Source organism: Empidonax traillii, unplaced genomic scaffold (genome assembly GCF_003031625.1).
Source record: "Empidonax traillii isolate 1590-97213 ecotype Southwest subspecies unplaced genomic scaffold, ASM303162v1 scaffold247:size2371522, whole genome shotgun sequence".
Taxonomy (NCBI): domain Eukaryota; kingdom Metazoa; phylum Chordata; class Aves; order Passeriformes; family Tyrannidae; genus Empidonax; species Empidonax traillii.
The window spans coordinates 1,937,695-1,957,346 of record NW_020955440.1 but is presented as its reverse complement, the minus strand read 5'-3'; the positions used below and the strand labels follow the sequence as shown (position 1 = coordinate 1,957,346).

At 43.6% G+C, this 19,652-nt stretch overlaps 1 protein-coding gene across 2 annotated transcripts in view; it reads left to right on the top strand.

The window, feature by feature from the left end:
* Positions 1–1,775: 1,775 nt before the first annotated feature.
* The window catches only part of DGKH (diacylglycerol kinase eta), a 157,976-nt gene continuing 140,099 nt past the window's right edge, over positions 1,776–19,652 (top strand). For both annotated transcript variants that reach the window (XM_027888916.1, XM_027888915.1), the window contains exons 1-2: positions 1,776–1,893; positions 8,227–8,412. In XM_027888916.1, coding sequence (XP_027744717.1) covers positions 1,837–1,893; positions 8,227–8,412 — 243 coding nt within the window. In that variant the 5' untranslated portion in view covers positions 1,776–1,836. The remainder of the gene's footprint in view (positions 1,894–8,226; positions 8,413–19,652) is intronic.

The following is a 19,652-nucleotide window of genomic DNA, read 5'->3' as shown; positions in this document are numbered from 1 at the left end:
GGCAACTGTTGCTCACCATTAGCTTTAGAAAGCTGCCTTCCAAAAATCAAACTTCTCTAAGTCATCTTGTTTGCTTCCTTCTGAGGTTATGCTCTTACCATCAAGGCAGTTCATCAACAGACTGATGATAAACTTATTGCCAACAAAAATAGTTCCTTTTTCTACAGCTGGAAGAAATGCAGCAATTTCAGTTCCTCAAATGAGCTGTACTGCTGTGGCAATTCTTTGAGCCTGGCTTAGGGGTACACCATCTTAACTTCATGGGTGTTTTCTATAGCCTTAGTTAAACCCATAGATAGGACTTCACCTTTTCGCACCAACAGTTCTATAAATTGATGACATACTTTGCAAAAGCTAAAGCTCAGATGGCAGTGTGCCATTTTTTGGTAAAAAAGGCTTTAAAACACAAAGAAAATTAATATATACATAAATAAACTATTATAAATGCAAATTCCTTTACTATTTCTTGTGAAATCCAACTCCTTTTCCATGTTTGCATTTATCAGGTAGATGATTCAGAGATAACTTTTTGTAATCAAGCTAAGCACATTCAAAAGGGCAGGCTGAAACTGGGGTAAAGAACACTTATTTTGGATGGCGACTGAGCTTCATTTTTTTCACTCTCTCCTCCAGTCCTACTTTTTCACATATCCTGCTATTCCACAACAACAGGAAGAAACCAGTGAATGAAAGTGTTAAAAGGAGATACAACTTGAAGAGTTGTAATGCCTGGTGTTCAAGGGGATGCTGGTAGTGAGTACACTGAGAAGGCTGAAATACACACACTGGGTAATAATAACAGGTGTGATGGAGGGCAAACAAATCCTGCTACTCCATAAGATAGGCGTGGTGGCCATGGAAATTAGAATCACTCTGTGTCAGACATGGCCTACACATCCGCGTTGTCTGTTCCACAGTGGCTGTGCCGCGTCCCAGCTCCTAAGAGGTTGTCTTAACGTACCCATGGGACTACCTGGCCCCTCTGTGGGGGAACGAGGTGCGATTTAACCCTCAATTTAACATCCAAAGAGTATTAAATGTGCCTTACCGAACCTTCAGAGCCTTCACGGGGGCGGGCAGAGGGCTGCCCCAGCAACAGGGCTTTAACCCTGACGCCTGCCGGCCCCCAGCGAAGGCTCGCTCGGGGCAGGGCGATGAGGGGAGCAGAGTGAAGCGGGGGGCAGAGCTGTGCGCTCCCTCCAGGGCGCCCCAGGACGCCCAGCCGGGCCCGTCGGGGCCGCAGACTCCGCTTTCTGCCCCCGCACCAAGCCAACGGGGCCGGGGCCGAGCACAGGGGAGGCGGTGTATCCCCGGCGGGGCACAAGCGGCTCCCGGAGCACCAAGGAGCTTCCCCCCGCGCCGCGGGGCGCATCCTCGCTCCCCGGCCCCGCCGCGACGCCGACAGCCGAAGCGGCCGTAAACCGGCTTACGCCCAAGGCGATTTGCCCGTAATCCGCTGGGCTTTCCGGGGCGGGAGGGGCGGCCGGGGAGCCCCCGGGGCGGCGCGGCGGGGCGGGCTCCGCTCCGCGCACCGCCGGACTCGGCGGCGGGGATGGGAGCGGCGCGGCAGCTGCAGGCCGGCTCCCCCGGGAGCCGCGGCTGAGCCCGGTGGCCGTGGGAGGGAGAGGAGCCGGGCGGGGAGGGAGGAGGGGGCCTGGACGGGGCAGGGGGAGAAAAGGGAGGAGCGGGGGCAGGGTGGGGGGAGGACGAGCGGAGCCGGGGAAGCGCTGCCAGCCGGAGCAGAGGCAGCGGCGCGAAGGAGGCGCAGCCCGGCGGACACGGCTCCGCTGCCCGTCGGCGATCTCCCCGCGGAGGTTGGGGACCTGCTGCGGGGTGATGGAGGAGCATGGGTACCCTTCCTATAGCACTCGCAGCCCCGCCTGGGAGGAGCTGGTAGGTACATGCGTGCCTTGCTGTTACACAGGCATTTCCTACCCTTTTTCCTGCCTGTATTGTTCAGCTGGGGGGTCGGGCTGTCATCCTTATCTGTGCCCTCCAGCCCCCCTTCCCTTCTTCCGACCCCGCTCCACGCCAGCGCCGGGCCCTCGGCGCTCGTCCCCTCCCCGCAGTGAGCGGAGGGGTGGCAGCCCTTTCGCTCCCGCCGTGTCCGGCCATTTGCTGGCGGGCTCGTCCCTCTGGGATACGGGGAGTTCATTGCCCTTTCTGAGTTTCACTGCCCGGGTGGAAAGCCTGGGATTAGCACCGAGAGCCTTGCCTCCAACTTTGCCGGGGGGGGGGGGGGGGGGGGGGGGGGGGGGGGGGGGGGGGACGGCGAGTTGAATGCTGATACCATTAAACGCCTTCTCTTAGCATTGCAAAAGCAACGTGTCCAAGCAGCGCTGGGAGGCAGCTTCCAGAAAGACACTTTCCCCCCTTTCTTCTGTAGCCAGGCTGGAAATCGTTTCCATCGCGTCGGCAAAGTGGGCTGGGGCTGGGCGTACCCTACTGTCACCCTGCTTTGTGGGGTATGGGTAAAGTGTGTGCCTTTGGGCTGCAACGAAGGGAGGAGAGTGCCCAAACTAGCCGTGAGGAAAGCTGCGGTGCGGTGGCTTTGCGGTTTGTTTAAGCAACTCGAAGACCCTCCTTCCAACCAAAGGAAATCATGTCACCGGCATCCTCAGCAGGCGATAAAATCAGATTTCCCTTTTCAGAGCAGTCTGGTCCCGGTCTTGGACTTTTCTCCATTGTGCAAACACACAGACACACACACACATCAGGCAGGGAAGGCTAAAAATAGGCTTTGGGTAGCTGCTTGGGAGATTTCAGGCTATCTGAAGAGGTCAAGGCTAGGCTGTTTCTGGCCCTGAACTTGGTGAGGCAACATGAAGCTTGGACCCATGCCACTGCCAGACTCCCCTTTAGATAGCTTTGCCATGTTTTGCTAACTCCTTGCGTTGGTCCACGCCCCCTGGTTTTACTTATAAACCCAGTTTTAAAGAGCAGACAGGAGAGAGCTACACTTTGTCTGGATCACTGTGTGCATTCTCAGGACAGCAGCTGAGCCCTGGAGCTACCCACAGTGAATTAAGTTTACTCCCTTCCTTGTTATGATTTGTAGCCCTCCCAAATACATTTGTACTATCCTCATTTTTGTTGTGAAGCTGAACATCCCCCTTCACTGCCCTCTGCAGTCCTCAAGCCCCGAAACTGTTGCCGGAGATGCAGCTGTGATAGGGAAAACAGCTGTATGCGTGTTCCGGTAACATGGAGCTGATACCGAAAGGATCAGGCAAGAGAAGCCCGTGATTTTTGCCTGGACAGATGAAGACGTCGTGGGAGGAAGGCAGCGAAGCCGATTCCCGCGAATGCGTTATCCTATTAAGAAGTGACATTTAAATTGCTGCCGTCATCCAAAACTCAGCTGAAACTCGGGAGGCAGATGGATTGCAGCCCCTCTCTGCTTGGAAATGCAGAATCCTGGCTGAAACCTTTTCCTTCTGTGACCAGGGCTTAGATAAACAAGGAGCACTTTTTTTTTTTCCTCTCCATTTCCCCCTCCCCCATTAAGGGCTAGGATTTGGGTCATGTTTATCATTTCATTGCTGCATTTGTTAAAGAGTACACCCATGAATGCAGTTTTAAGGTTAACCACTGCACTGATTTCCTTTACCAGACTCTAATTTCAGTTGATCCACTCAATCATTTGCCTGGTAACCTGCCGGTAAAATACATAGTCTTTGTGGCAAAAGCCACATTGTTCTTTGCATCTGCTCATAAGCAGGCTTTTTATGATAATGGGGGCAAAGGGAGATTTAGGTGAAGATCTGCATGATGAAGGGGAAAAAACAGTACTAAGATATCTCCCCTGCTCTCAAAACACAGAAAAAAGAGCAGCAGGCTAGGGGAAACTATTTATTGCAGGTTTTGAACCTGTGAAAATTACTTATCTATGCAAATCATCAGACTATTGGGAATTGCTCTTCTTACAGTTTTTCTGAGAAATAAGTGATGGACATCAAATGCAGCCACAACTCCTTTGCCTATCTGGTTTGAAGTTGTCTGTGTACTAATTCAAATTTCTATAAAATTCTTTCTTTAACTTGTAACCTTTTTAATGAAAAACCTCTTCCTGAATCCACTAAGAATTGCATTAGACCCCCCCCCCCATAATGGAGCTAAGTAAATGTGATATAAAATATAAGGCTCATCCTGCATTCTTCCAAGAGAAAATCGATGTTTTTATACTCAAAATGTGCATAATACGTATCTTACAAAGCTCTAGACCCAACTTTGATATTTTTCATGAGACCTGAGTCTTGGCTTTACTTCCCTCTTGAAATGTGCTAAGTCCTAACACATGTGCAAAGTGTGTTTTTATTTTTATGACCTTCACTTGTTTGGACCTTTTCATTCTGAAGCATGGTTTAGTAAAGTTTTCTCAACAGTGTAACCTACAGGTTATAGGATTGCCTTGGCTAATCTCAAACCAACCACAAGTGATGTAGTTATAGTCTTTAACAGTGGTATGGATACATTTGTTATATTTTAGCTTCCTCTTTGGTAAGTAAGGAAGCGAAAAAATAATAATATCACTAAGTTGATCCGCAGAGGGAGTTCAGACAGGCAGATGTGAAATGAACTCGTTCAGAGTGGGGAGCCCAGTTTAAAACTCTATTTATCACTAACCACTAAAATTAGGAAAGATTCAGTAAAATCTTTTAAACATGGCAAACAGGGTTAAACATTGTTGACCTGACACATATAGCACTATTGATCCAAATCCCTTCAGAACAACTTTTTGAGGTGAAGGATAAAAAAGTATTACCCTTCAGTTTATAGATACCAAAGTGACCTAGAGAAAAAGAGGTAAATATGCTTGTTATGAAGGGAATCAGTCTTAGAGCTGGAATCAAATAATGCAGTAATCTGTACCATAAACTATAATCTCCAGTGCAGATAGAGTGCATGAGTATTTGATTTTTTTTTTCTACATTGCATATGCATTTTATCAACACATATTCTATTACTGGGACTCAATGTGGTTGAGTTAAAATGTTTTCACAGTGTATATAAAATGTATACATTATCACAATGTAAATAGTGAATAGAAAGAGCAGCTCATCAGCTGATATTAATTGCCATAGCACAAATGATGTCAGCAGAGCTGTTTTTTATCAGTAGTATCTGTTGAGCATCTTCCTTTAAATGCCAACTTTTTTTTTAGGCTTTTTGCCAGTCTTCCCTTGCTTTACTTAGGAAATTTAAGGTTATTACTAAGTAGTGTGAAACAGAGAATGTTAAATGAAAGACACAGTGCATGCAGATATTGCATGTGTTTTAACGGCTGCATATAGTCCCACACTGTTTGAGAGCCTGACTTGCAGAAGTCTAATGGTACCATTTGTACTACAGTATTCGTAGATATGTTCAATGAGCTGGCATCAATCACCTGGGAGAAATTCAACTGTGAGATGAAGCAATAAAAGTCAAGTTGCAAATCCTTATTGAGGTGAACTTTCATGGCTACCTTAGACAGCTTTACTTGAGTAAAAGCTGGAACTGGACCCTGATTTTTGATTAATAATTTTAAGAGAAGAACAAGTGGAAATGGTGAGATCTTTAAAATGTTGTGCATGGACAACGTATATGTTTGTAGAAAAAACTTTCTATGCTAACATGAATAACTCCTGTACTTTCAGCAATGCTTTACACTTACTTGGTTTCTCCATTTTGAAAAATGCTGTAAACATTAGGTGACTGCAAATTTTAGAGCCTGTAATTTTACAGAAGCCACGATATTCTTCTCAGAAACCATATTCACATTGAAATGCACTTGAGGGACATTTCCTATTAGTTGTAGATTGAGGTTATTACTACTAAAATCTTCACCTTAAATAACCTGAGAGAACATCCCTAGTACATCTGTTTTGTTTTTTTCCCCATGGCACTGAAGTTTATCAACATATGATGAAAGAGACTTGCTTGTAAGTGAAAGGCAGGTGCATTCTTTCCTGGTAGCCCCACTTTTTGTTTGGACAGGGAAGATCACAACAGGGTAGCCCATGTGAGGATGGTTGCCCATGCAGGTACCCTCTGCATGTGCAGCAGCCAGTGCTGATAATTAAGCTCCTAAAGGGAACAGAAGTTGAAGAATTGTATTTATTATCTAACAGTAACTGGTGTTGCTCAGCTAGCACTATTTAACTGAGTTGAATTAAACAGTTAGTCAGACTTGCTGGTGTTCTGTTAGCACCAAGAGTTCCTCAAATCACAGTTACTATTACATGTAATACATGTTAGCATTAATTAGCAAACTATGTTTCATTGTCCTCTTGTAATATTCAGTTGCCATTTACTTTCAAAATAATCAAGGAATTGCAGTGAGATGTGTTCTGGCATAATTTGCTCTTCCTGAAATTAAGATGGTGAGGAGAAAGAAAGGAGGGTGGAAAGACAAAGTGTCCATAGACATTGCTCTTAACTATCTTAGCTGTGCCCTAAATTAATTCACTGGAAGCAATACATACTTGCACTTGCTCAAGTTTGACCCATGCTTTTGAAAAAGGAGAAGTCCCTCTCAGGTGAAGAGTGAGACAAGACAGAATTATCCCTTAGTTTCACAATTAGCCTGTAAGGAAAAGGAGCTTTATGAGAACTTCACATATTTTGAGATGTGGCATTAATGGTCAGATTTAGGCCTTATTAGTATTCTAATAGGAAATGTAGGTGATTTCATCAAAATTCCTTTAAAATATAACTTAATAGGTATTTTGACTTTTTTAATGTTACTTTTGATAATTTTTTAAAGTATAACCCAATAAAAGTGATCCTATGTGGAGAAGGGTAGTACAATCACATTTGAAGTACCTGGTGCAGTAACACAGAACTAAGCCACAAGACCTGCAAGGCTTCATGGAAGTATGTATTTTCCCCTACTCTGAATAAAAGTCCCAATAAAAGAAACTGGATACTCTGGATTGTATAAAATTAAGACCATGGCCAAATGTCTACAGCATACAATAGGTAGTACACTGTGGGTTTGTTTCTCACTAACTGCTTTGTATTTAGGTACTCCAGCATTTTATTAAGATATTTCAGTTCCCTTTCTAGAAATATAAATAGAATTGTGGGGATATATAAACCACAAGTATTGATTGCTTTCTTATGTTTAATCCAGCCCATGCAGCTAGAAGTTGTGTGTTTTGTTTAGTATTGCTGTGATTTAAACGCTTATTTTGAACACTGACTACATACAAGCCACAATAATTTTCGAAGTCCCACAATTCAGAACATGTGGTGACATTTCGAGATCGTGCGAGCTGCCAGATCTGAGATTAAAAGGGAAAACTGACCCTTCCTTTCTCCAAAAGTAAAGGCTGCTCTTTTACGAAGACAAAAATTAATAGAATAATATGAAAATTAAGCTATTAGGAGAAAACAACTGGAAAGCAATGGATGCATTTGCTAAAAGCGTCCAGCGCTTTGGCACTGATGGATAGGTACCACGGGGTCGGCTGGCTGGAGGCACAGATAAGGAATCCATCGCGTTAGATGCCGGCCGTCCGGTCCCGAACAGACATGCTGCGCTCCCAGGGGAGAGCCCTCGGCCGGGACGGGGTAGCGGCTGGGCACGCCACCCTCGCCCGCAGCCGGTCGCTTTCGCTGCCCTCGCGTTCAGAGCTCGGTCCTCGCCCCGGTGCCATAAGGTGCACGGCGGCGCCCGGCGCGGGGCGGGAGGTGTTCGCTCCGATGCCGCGTCCCACCTCCCGGCCACGCCGGCACATCCGGGGAAGCCCGGGCAGGTGCGGGGGCGCCGGGCACCCTCCCCGCTCCCTGCTTCGCCCCCGGGACTCGCCCCAGCGCTCACCTGGGGGGCGGGCACCCCCACCCCTGAGGCGGCTCGGCCGGCACCCGGCGCCCCCTGGAGCCAGCGGCCGCCTGGGCGGCTCCCCGTGGGCAGGGGCGCAGGGGGCCGGGCCCATCATCCTCCTCGACCCCGCCCGCCGGCGGGTGGCGGTGCCCTAATGCCTGCCAGCGGGCAGAGGCGCCCGGCGTGGCCCGCGGACCTTCCCCGCAGGCGGGGGCGGCGGAAGATGGCGGCCGGGCCGGCCACCCCGCTCCGCTCCGCCGGAGCCCGGCGTGCCCCGGCCGCCACCGCCTCCGTCCCCGCCCCCCGCACCGCCTCTTTCCCCACCCTCCCGCGTCTCCTCCTCCTCCTCCTCCCCGGGGAGGGGAGCGGCAGCGGCTGCCCTGGTTGAGCCGGGCTCGTGTGCTCTCTCTCGGTAGGAGTCCGGGAAGATGGCCGGGGCCGAGTCGGGGATGAGCGGCGCCGGGATCCCGCAGCAGCCCCAGCCTCAGCCCCCAGCGGCGGCGGCGGGGCCGGCGGACGAGTCGTCGGACAGCGAAGGGGAGCACGAGGGCCCCCAGAAACTCATCCGGAAAGTGTCCACCTCGGGCCAGATCCGCAGCAAGGTAAGGGGGACAGGAGCCGGCCAGCCCAGCCGCCTTCGGGGCCGCATTCTCTATCCCTATTCCAGAGCAGGCTAGCCCGGAGCCGGGGGCGGCCGCTGCATCCCGCCCGCATCCCCGGGAGCGGCGGCGGGGGGGTGAGGCAGCCGTGCCTCTTCCTTCCTTCCCTCTCCCCTCCTCCCCATCCAGCTGTTGCGTCCACATCTGTCCCCGGCTGGCAGGAAGAGCCCCCCGGGGCGGCGGGGCTCCGCGGGGCCGGAGGGGAAGCCGCCTGCCCCGGCGACCGGCAGCCGCCCTGCCCTGACGGGCGTCCTGGGTGTGGGGGAAGCGGCGGGCTGCCTCCCTCCCTCCCTCCTTCCCTCCGGCTCCTCTTCCTTGGCGGCGGGCACCGCTGCCGCGGGGTTCCCGCCCTGCTGCCCCTCGGCGCGGGTGGGCTGGCTCAGCGAGCCCTTCCTCACCAACTTTTCATGCCCGAACCTACCCTTTCTTGTTCATCCCTGATGCCAGGGGCCGCCGCCGTACGCCCTGCCAGAGCGGCAAGCACCGAGCCCGGGGTGGGGGCATGCCGGGCTCCCGTTCGGGAGCGGGAGTGCCGCGAGGGAGGGAAACGCGGTTTCCAGTTTGAAAGGCACCTCGCGGAAAGAGGAGTAAACTTCTATACATCCTCGCTCGTGGGACTGGTTGCATAGAGCAGCTGTCAAAATTTCAGCTTCATGCAGTTTTTTGGCTTTCTCGGACTGCCGAAGTTAATTCCCAGTGGAATGATTTTTTTTTTTTTTTTCGTGGATGGTGTATTTATATAACTTTTTTTTTTCCCTTGTGAAATCAACAAGCATGCATTTGAACGCATAAAAATAATGAGACCTGACTTACTTTCTCTGTAGAAGTATCCCGTGACTTACTACAAAGCGTGGTCCACAGTCAGTGATCAGGTCTGCACGAAACCCCATTGGGGAAAGCTTTATGGATGCAATGACACCAAGATCAGTTATTTTGCTGGAAGTGTATTGTTTGAGGGGCAGAGTGACTCAATACGGCCCCAGATAGATCAAACTTATAGCTTAATTTCTACACAATAGCTCATGTGGCATTGTGTCCTTTACAGAGGACCCATTAAAGTTAGTTTGTGGAGTCCTGTCAGATTGGTGCTGTTCTTCCCTTGAGCTTTTGCTTCACATTAGGTACAAAAGGCAGCCACCTTTAGACAGAAAACTTGGTAGTTAAACAGTTGCATTATTCCATTATGTGAGGTGGAAAGCAGTTTTTCCCTGAAACCTCCTAAACATGTGTCATTCCATATTATTGCTAAATGTTAATTTTGCTTTTGCAGATTTTAGGCCTGACTGAAATGTTACTATAGTAGATAATATACAACTGTTGCATCGTGTTGGAAATGTAGTCCTACAGAAACTTTCAGCTTTAACATGCTTCTGTGTGGTGATCTTCAGAATGTTTTAAAAGTGACAGAACACAATGCCTATATTAGCTGTAGTGGTGCTAAGTGCATTTGAAGGTTTGCTCTGAGAGAGGTTGATACTTGCATAAGGAAAATATGCAGAATATTAATGTTGTTGCCTCAGGTTTGTGAGTTCGAGATCCCAGCCAACTCTTGCCAACTGTTACAGATTGGTGGGATATTCTGTATCTGAGGGCTGTGAATGAATGCAGAAGCATGTTAAAGATCTAAGACACCTCTACAAAGTGATAATTTTGCTTATCTTAGTTTGCTTCTCAGTTCTATTTCTGTGAATCAGATATATATAGGAAAAACTGTCTGCTGACATAACTGGAGTCGTAAAGTGTTGTTTGGTTGCAATTTACAGTGCAACTCCGTATATAAATATCTTTCTTTCCATTTAATTAAAAGTGATATATCAATGTTAAAGATGAGACCCATGTTAAATAATTCAGTAGCACTTTATTTTATAACTCACGATGCATTATTTAAAAGTAGCTATATTTAGACAGACAACTCCCGTTTAGTTTAAGGGTGTTGTATGTTTGCTGTTGTAGTAGTTGGTGATCAGTGGTTACATGAAACCACTAGAGCAAGGAACATCAGGGAGCTGCTTTTTTGCCCAGCTAGTCCCTTTCATTCAAATTAGATTTGTTAAGCTTCACTGACTTGGTGGATGTGTTTGTAAGCTAAGGTTTTAATTAAATGGATTGGGTTTGTCTTACATCTAAGAATAGACTTTTGAAAAAACACAAAACATGTATATTACATTTATCATTGATGCTTCTGGGCCATTTAAGACTGTGCTATTTTTCTCCAGAGGTTGCTTATTTACTTGAGGCATTTCAGCAACATGGTATTGATTCCTTAGCTCAGAACTATACCCCAAAGTCTCTGCTAGTAATTGTTTTTATTTTACTTAAGGAAGATGTTATTTTTAGATGTTTTGGTACAGTTCACCATTCGTGAAAGCTACCATATGGTGATATTTTGCAGATAGAATCACTCAGGAGCGCATTTTTTTAACATGTGTATAATAAGATTGAGCAAATATATGTATGAAAGCAAATCTGTTTTCGTAGCACAAGCATAAGCATAAAGATTTCTAACACCAGTAGTGCTCAAAGGGAGAGAACAATTTGTGGTGCAAAGAACTAAACTATTCTTTGGGCAACATTTTGTTTGTCACTAGGAACTGTTTGCTCAAGCCCATACTTGGTTATAGAAGGACACTGCAGCAGTAGATATCTTTAGGGGAGTTAGGACCAAAACTGATTAGCACATTTGTGAGGTTAAAGCCAGGATCTTTAAACCTTGTCCTGGAAGTTGTTGCATCTGTGGAGTTTGTGTGTGTTCCCTGAAGGAAATGCAAGCGAATAAATAGGTGACAGGTACCCTATGCAGTTTAACCCCTTTTGAGCCAAAATCCCTAACAGGGACTGTTGAAATCATTCTTGGTTTTGTCACATCTACTTACTGTTCTCCCTCCTCCCCGGCCTCCCATTTGGGGAGACCTGAATATTTAATACATGAAAAGTGTGGTGGTTAAAAACATTTTAAGAATATATATTTTGGTTTTGTGAGAACTTTGGAAAACTGCAGACGGTTTTGAAGCAGTATATATGACGATGTACTAAAAGGATTATATTGGAGATTGAAGTCATGGAAAGTTCTCTGTGCGTCTGTGTTAAACTTGGCTTCTTCACTTTTAAAGATGCTGGTTGAGACAGGCAGCGTCAGTGCCTTCCTTAAACAGATGACTTCAGTTCTTGGGGTTACAGCCTGAAAACTGCCTGTCATCAGCTGGCTTCTACTTTCCTTAAACTTAGTCACTAATGCAAAGTACATTCCTTAAAAAGATGGCTATGCTTCAGTTCTTTATAGCTGGAGTGTGTCAAGAAGGGAAAGTTCAAATCAGAGCTGACATTTTTGCTCTTTAAATTCTGATCACCTTGAGGATGGGTAAATTAATAGGGATTAATAAATGAAATACTCCCTGCATACTTGGAAGCAGAGTTGTCAAATGAGCACAGTTACAGGTCCTGCTCTTCTCTTGAGTGCTCTGCTAAAAAATGGATTTGAAGAATAGCACTTTTATCACTGACCTGGCTTCCTACTTTAGCGGGTCCATGTCCAGTTAATGCAAAAGCTCTGCTGGTTATGTGTTGTGCTCTCAAATCTGCATTGGGTATCTGTCCTGTGTCTATTTTTCTATGAAGCAAGCATTCTGGAGCAGAAAATATAAATCAGAAAATGCAAGAAAATGTGGGGTATTGAGCAAAATAAATGTACTTGTAGGGTATGTGGGAGAAGGCTTTCTTCCTCTCTTTCACCCCCAGTGGTTTTTATTAGTAATGAAATTGCTGTAACATGGGAGATGTTCAGAAACATGATGTAACTGATGTAACAATTAGTGGAGATAATACGGTGTTGTTACTAGAATTTTCTTATCTGAGACCTTAGTATATTTTTGAGGGATCCTAAATCATTATGGAGTAATAAAAGTAAATTAATTAAATTCCCCACTGTGATTTTATTGGCCTTAGCGGATAACAGCAGCCATTTAGGAACTGAGCCTTCAGAAAGTTTCTAACCTTTTCCATATGGTGACATTTGACAGTGCCAAGTCCCAGTAGTCGCTTCCTGTTTGTTTCTTGTATACATTTCTCTCAGATTACCATAACTTGTTAATTCACCTACTTGTGAAGTGCTGTGGGTGATACCAGTGTTATACTGTGTGAGCATCATTCTCTGCAATGTCATCTGCTTTGTCTAGTTTTGATGGTTCCCAATCTACTCAAATAAATAGTGGTTGATTCCTTTCTGCTTAAGGAGACATGATTTTTTATGCACCAGAAGTTCTCAGGAAAATGCCATAGTAGCAAAGTTTACCCTAGTGGGGATCCTTTATATACATTAGGATTGTGTGAATCTGCAGAGCTTCAAAATACATTGCAATTTGTAATTTATTCTGAAACTGCAGCAGTATGAATAGTGTCACTAAACTTCGTGTTTACACAGCATGGGGCAGAACTGAAGTGACCAAGTGCAAAGCAATCAACTTCAAGTTCTTGGCACCTGATAATATTCACAGAAGAGACTAAAGGGTGCTGCAGGATATCTGTCTTCAGTATTCATACTTTCCATCATTTTTATTCTGCAGATAAATTAGTTGTACTCTATATCCATCCTTAGTAAAATATTTTACCATCTTCCCCCCCCCTTCCCCCCACTGTTGTAAAATCTGGCAAATTTGTTTTCCTTCCCTATTCCTGGGGAATTTAGCCTATTTTAAAGTGAAATACTCAGAATCAGTTCATTAGTGTATGTTCCTGATACATGCAGATACGCATACTTATGCACAGGGCAATATATTTAAGTTTTCACAGATATATATATATATATATATATATATATATATATATAGTATTCAGTTCTAGAATATCTCTGGGCAAAGAAAACAAGTAAAACCAGCATGTAATGGTGTGCAATATTTGTTGCTTCTTATAGCTGCTGTGTCTCTTTATAAGCTTTCAAAAAAGAGTATATTAATGGAAAATTTCAGCCAAAGACCTGATAGTTTGGGGAAGTTCAAAATGACTGAATACACTACGTAGAAGTAAGCAGGGTTAGAATGGAAAGAGTTACACTATGTAAGGCACAGTGGTCATTACCACTCCAAATTCTGACATGTGTTTGTGTAAAACTGAAATGAAATCTCCTAAGGCATTTTAGTGAGGCATGTATTGGCAAAGCTTAAATTGCTAGCTAAGTACCAGAAAGGAGGAGCTTGTAACATTTTTCAGTAGGTATTTGCAAGCAGGTCTTCTAAGTATGTTGCTTTTGGTTGTTTTTGTGTTTGGTTTTTTTTTTTTTTTTTCCTGTCTGGAATTTTTCACGTATTAATGCCATTTTGTAGTGTAAGATAACAGGAGTTACACTTTTTTTTTTTTCCTCCCAGCCAGCTGGCAAGCTGTGAATGTGAAAAAAAGACAAGATAATCACACTCTCATCTTTAATATAAGGTTTTGATTGTTTTGTGTTTTGTTCCAAGGAGCTGGGGAATGCTTTACTGCCAAAAAGATCAGGTGAAACACATTGAATTGATTGTGTACTTTAGAGAGAATTCCTGTTTTTTAAGAAGCACAAGAAGAGACTAATTCAAGAATAAATGACAACTGGGAATCCCTTTCTGAGATGCCTTATCTTGTGAACTTCATGTGCACAGTCCCAGAGACACATAACAGCCATGCCAGAGCTCAAGAAAGGACTATTCTATAGCTGGGTCTTTGTCCATGTAAGGCTATATAGATAATTTACAAACATTTTGAATTGTTTCCAACAGTTAGGTCAGAATGCAGGATGCAAGACTGTTGTATGACTGCTGTATGACTACTGGATGACTAGTTGGATTAGCCAAATTAGTCTGGATATCTTAAGCAGAATACCTAGAATTACAGTGGTTTTGTGATTGAAGTAGTGATTAAAAGAATAGTCTCTTTGGCTATCACAAAGCCTTTATCTGGAGGAAAGTATTGAAATTCTCTAGACTAGCTTAAGACAATAAAAGGCAGTTTAGACTAATCTTTTTGCTCTGGAACTCCAAAAGGCTAAATATATATATATTTTTAAAACAATGTATGTACTTCTCATTTTGTTTGAACTCTGACAAACCATGCTTCTGGCAAGGGATCTATAGAGGAACACACGTTGTTTGGAGACCTCAAAATCTTCTTAGCACAGCAAGAAGGTAATGTGTGGATTCATTGCATCTCAGAATATGGAGTTTTGGGTATAAAAGAATGCTCTGTAGTCATGCTGTTTTGGTTGTTTTCCTCTGATAGGGATAATTAAGACACAGTTTCGTGTCTTGTGAGAGTAGTTCAGTAGCTTACTTGCAAGGGAACCACAAGACCAGTATTTTGTTCTGATTGGCCATTAAGTTTTTGAGTTGTTTGTTTGTTTTTCTAAATTATTTGTAAAGTAGGGGGAAGTGATGTTATAATGTTATTGACAGAAGGTAGCTTTGTTTTTGTTTTGGGTTTTTTTCAGTTTGATACTTTAATATCTAGACTTTGTCTTTTACTAAAAGAGATAACTTACTTTCTCCTTTGTATTTGCCACCTTCTTACATTATTGTTTTATCCTTTACCCCTCAGCCTCAAAAAAACCAGTTCCATTTTCCAAGATCTTCTTTAAAAAACCTAAGAGACTACTACATAACACTGTTGTTATCATACCTCAATTATACTAAGTTCAAGCCATGACTCTCAATTTGGTAGCAATGGGGGGAAGAAAAAAAGGAAAAAAAATCTTGGCTCAGGGGCATCCATAAATTACACCCTCTATATCCTAATATAAAGAAACCTCGTTCTTTTGTAATGTAAACAATGCATTTATCATAGCAAACTTAATGTTGACCCAAAATAAGTATTGTTTCACTGATACGCTAAAATCAAGACCACTACCTTAGATGCTACTTAAAATTAATTAAGAGATTTATTCTAATGCAACTTTTAAGCACCTACTGAAACACTTCAGTCGTGCTGTACACTTTAATGTGATTAATTACTTCTTAAAATTAAGCCAGTGCTTAAATGCTCATGGGATGTAGGCCATAAAAAATTTTGTACGTGAAGTCAGAACATGGTTGACTTACATAACTTTTAACGTGTAGGAATTATCCTGATATATATTGAGCAATTATGAGGAAAGGGCAATTAATTTATTTTTCTAGCTAAGTTTTTTGTTTGGATAATATTTCTGTTTAGGAATATTTCACCACTTGGATACTGAAAGCACATTAACAAAAACCTGAGCTGTACTCTTGGGAGAGTTAGCATTATTGTAATAAATTCAGCAAGCTTTTACACTTGATGAGAATTTATTTGTTTATTAGATGGGCAGCATGAGATTTATGATGATCTAGACAATTAATTTCCTTGCCTTGAAGCGCTTGGGGTTTGGAAATTGTGTGAGATTGCACTACTTTATTGTCACTTAGCAACCTGAATAGGGTTTTGAAACTGAGTAGTAGCTTGTGGGTGGCAAGTTTCCCTATATGTTTGCTGGGTGGGAAGCAACAGTAGTCCCTCTGCGGTCAGCTGCTGGGAGGATGTGTGTCCAGCGCTTGCCAGGGTCTTTCTAGACCTGCTTGCTGAGGAGAACCGGCTGTGCCCTCAGTGTAATTTTGCACTTCTGGCATAGTTCCATGCTGGGAAGATCTGCTGAGGTTTTTCATGCCTGCAGAGATTTAAGTGGATCTAAAGGACTGTCCTGCTGCTCTGGTCAGTTATGTCCTGTTGTGCGGTTGCTTAAATTTAGCAATTGAGTTTGAATGGCTTCAGTTTGACAGCTGGTAGTCCCTATTGCTACTGTGATACTCTGGAGTGAGAGGGAGATCAGTGTCTTCCCTGCTGGTGGGAAGGGTGGCTTGCTTTGGTTCAGCTAAGGATGTTGGAAAGGATGGCTAACCAGCAGTCCCAGGTGCCCATCAGGCAGAGACTTCTTCCCTCCCTGTGCACCCTCCCTGTTGACCGTGAGGACAGGCACATACTTCTAGGTTTGTTTTAACGCTCCCATAGAGACATCTTGCTTTGTGTTCTCTCCCTCCTTTCCTGCCTGCTGCTGTCACCATTTCTTCAGGAATTTGAACAGAGAAAGGGTGACATGCCTTTTCCTTTCAGTCTATGCCTCTGCAAGGTTTCTCCCAATAATTCCCATAAAGAGAGGAGCTGCCAGAGACCATTGGATGTGAAAACTTGGAGAGGGTGCAGATATATGAGGTTGCTTCTTTCAGTGGTTTTACCTTTCACTGCATCCTCCTTCAGTGGTACTGATCAATCCTGGGAGCCGAAGGTTCATTGTGGAGCTATTGACTTGAAAACTAATGCACTCTTTTTTGCTGATTTTTCAGCTATACTCATGTTTTGCTTGATGTGTTGGGGAGCTTCACATGGGTTACTCTCTTGACAAACATTGATTGATTTACCTCAGTTTTGTAGATCTATTAAAGTGAAAAAAAAAGACCACAAAGAGTAAAAGGGGATTCGTGAGTCAAGGATCCCATCACTGAATGGTGATGTTCATAGTGATGTTCATGGTGTAAACAGTAATTCTTTCTATTGTATATTAACACGACATTTATAATTTGTGGATTCTGCCTGGGATGAATGCAGAGGGGATGCAGATCTGAAATGGGGAGCTAATATGAGTGAGTTACTTGGGTGTGAGGTGAAGAACCAATGTTTCTGATTCAATCCAAACTTTTAAGGAAGTAAAAAATATTTTTGTCATTTACACAGGTTCTCATTACAGACAAAACTAGGAATAACTTTCAGAACCATCTATCTAATCTTGTTAAACTTGATTTTCTTTCCCCTGAGTGAACTTGTTTAAACAAACTTTTTATGTAAGCCAGAAGTTTGCATTATAATGGTTTTATAGGGGGAAATCAGAATTTAAGAAAACTTCATGTAACTCAGTTGACTGCATCTTAGGGTTTTTTTTTGTTATGAATGAATGTTGAGCTAGTAAACATGATTATATGATGCTTCTGGAAGCAAAGAAAAGACTTTTACCTGTACTGAGTCCACTGAGTAACATTTTGTAGAGAGAACATTGACAAAAATGTGCCTTAATACTATGTGCAGGTAAGATAAAACTTATACCTGAGATGCTTTACTGATTAGGCTTGTGGTCTCCAGCCTTCACGATCCACTAGCAAATAATGTCTCAAAAATTCAAAGGCAGGTTACACAGTTTAGGGTCTGTGCTTTTGTATCCCGTCTACTAGATGTCAGGTTTTTCCCTTGCCCTACTTTGTAATTTTATAAAAGACATTAAAAAATACTCCAGGCTTCAGAGAGTTGTCAGATTTCTATCTATGCCCCCAGTGCTGCATTGCAAAACTCTGTTCTGCTGCTTCTTCAGTGTTTCAAAAGAATTGAAGATCCTGGTAAATACAGAACTTCTGATGAGTTCTTGTCAAAAGCAAGCTATTGAATGTGCTGGCAGTGTCAAGCTGTATGCTTAAAGACCCGTCAGTGCTTTTGTGTATTATCTCATGTTACCTGCTGTTTCCAGGTAAATGCAACTGCAGTGAACAGCTTTTTTTAAAAAGAACATATAATTGTAATTCCAGTTTCTTTAAGCTTTGTGTTTTTCCGTAGTTCTGAGTGTATGTATGCTTCAGATGATCTTATTTCTTGCTTAGAGACCAGTTATTAGAACCCACTAATTCTGTGCACGTGAGTGTGTGCGCATGCAAACCATGCATAACATGCCAACCCCCTTTTTTTTTTCATATAGTTGCAGTGTGCACCATTGAGGAGGAGATAAAAGGAGTTAACATCACAGGTTCTACTTCTTCCCCCCGTCCCTTCATCAGCTGGGGTTCTGCTGCCAACAGTTTTACAAAGGCTCCTATTTCAAATTACCTTTTGAGCTTGTGATAAACCTGTGTCCCTGAAAGGTTGTCTTACAGTGAGGTGGCGGAAATGACAGGGAAATCTTACATTCTTCTTATTTGAGTAAAACCAAATAGAAATAAGTCACAGTCAGGGCATGAGGCAAGTGAGCTTCTGCTGAATTTTACAGATGATTATACCTTTTTATCAAAATATATACCAAGGTTATTTATAGCTGATCCAGAGTTTAAATTACTGTATGTAGGTGTGAGAGATTATAGAGAGGGACTTTTTATAGAAAAAATATTTATGAATGTTGTTGCAGGCCCACAATAGCAATCTGGGTTGAAAGACACTTCGGAGGTCATCTGTCCCACCCCCATGCTCAGAGCAAGGACATTTTCAAGGCACCATTTGGTTGCCCAGACCTGTGTCTCTGAATGTCCTACAGATCAATAGAATATGGTTCCTGATTTATTTCGAATTGAGTATTCTCTCTTCCTTTTACGCAGCTGTTGAGGATAACCTGTGTTGCTGAGGAAGATTTGTCAGTGTTTTTAAGCCTGCCTAAATAGTTTTCAAAGCAAAAAAAAAAAAAATTACTACTTTTCAATGGTACAACTTTAAGAAAGGTTTTGAAAAAGGAAAGTGCCTTTCTTCTCCCCTCCCATACTTCATAATATGGAGCAGGAGTGAAATGGTGTGCTTGCTGTCTATTTATAGATTTAATAGTGTGCCAGTGTACACTTATTATACCTAATTAGGAACATTCTAAATAACTTGTTGTTTGCATTACAGATAAAGCTTTATGATTGCAGATCAATGCCATGGGATCATGTTATGCCTTATCAAGGTCTAAAGTCTTCTGTCTCTAAATTAAACCTCCCTGAACTGATTGCTCTTTTTGAAAAGTCTTCCTACTATGGCTGTGATTTATTTGCCTTAAGACTGTTTGTATGCCACTTTAGTTAATATTTGAAAGCTAGAATTTGAGGAGGAGCTCAAGGGAAATGGGAGGTTCTACAAAAGGAAATTGCAAGAACTTAAATTATCTCTACCTTTTTTTTTTTTTTTCTTTCTTTCTGCTGTCATTCTGTATCACATCTGATGACCTGGGGTTTGACAAATATACATGTCTCACAAAGTTGCGGGTGCCTGGATAGTGCTGCACCATGTTCGCCATTCTTCCTACAACACTGGGTGTGACCATGGAGATGAATCTTCACCTCTTGCAGGTGGGGACAGATGACTCAGAAGTCATGAGTGTGGTACAGAAAAAGACCCATCCAAATGCAGCAAGGAAATACATTGCACAGGGACTTGATTAAATGTAGATTTCGTAGCTGTTCATGTTCTGGATATACTTTTAATGCTCCCCC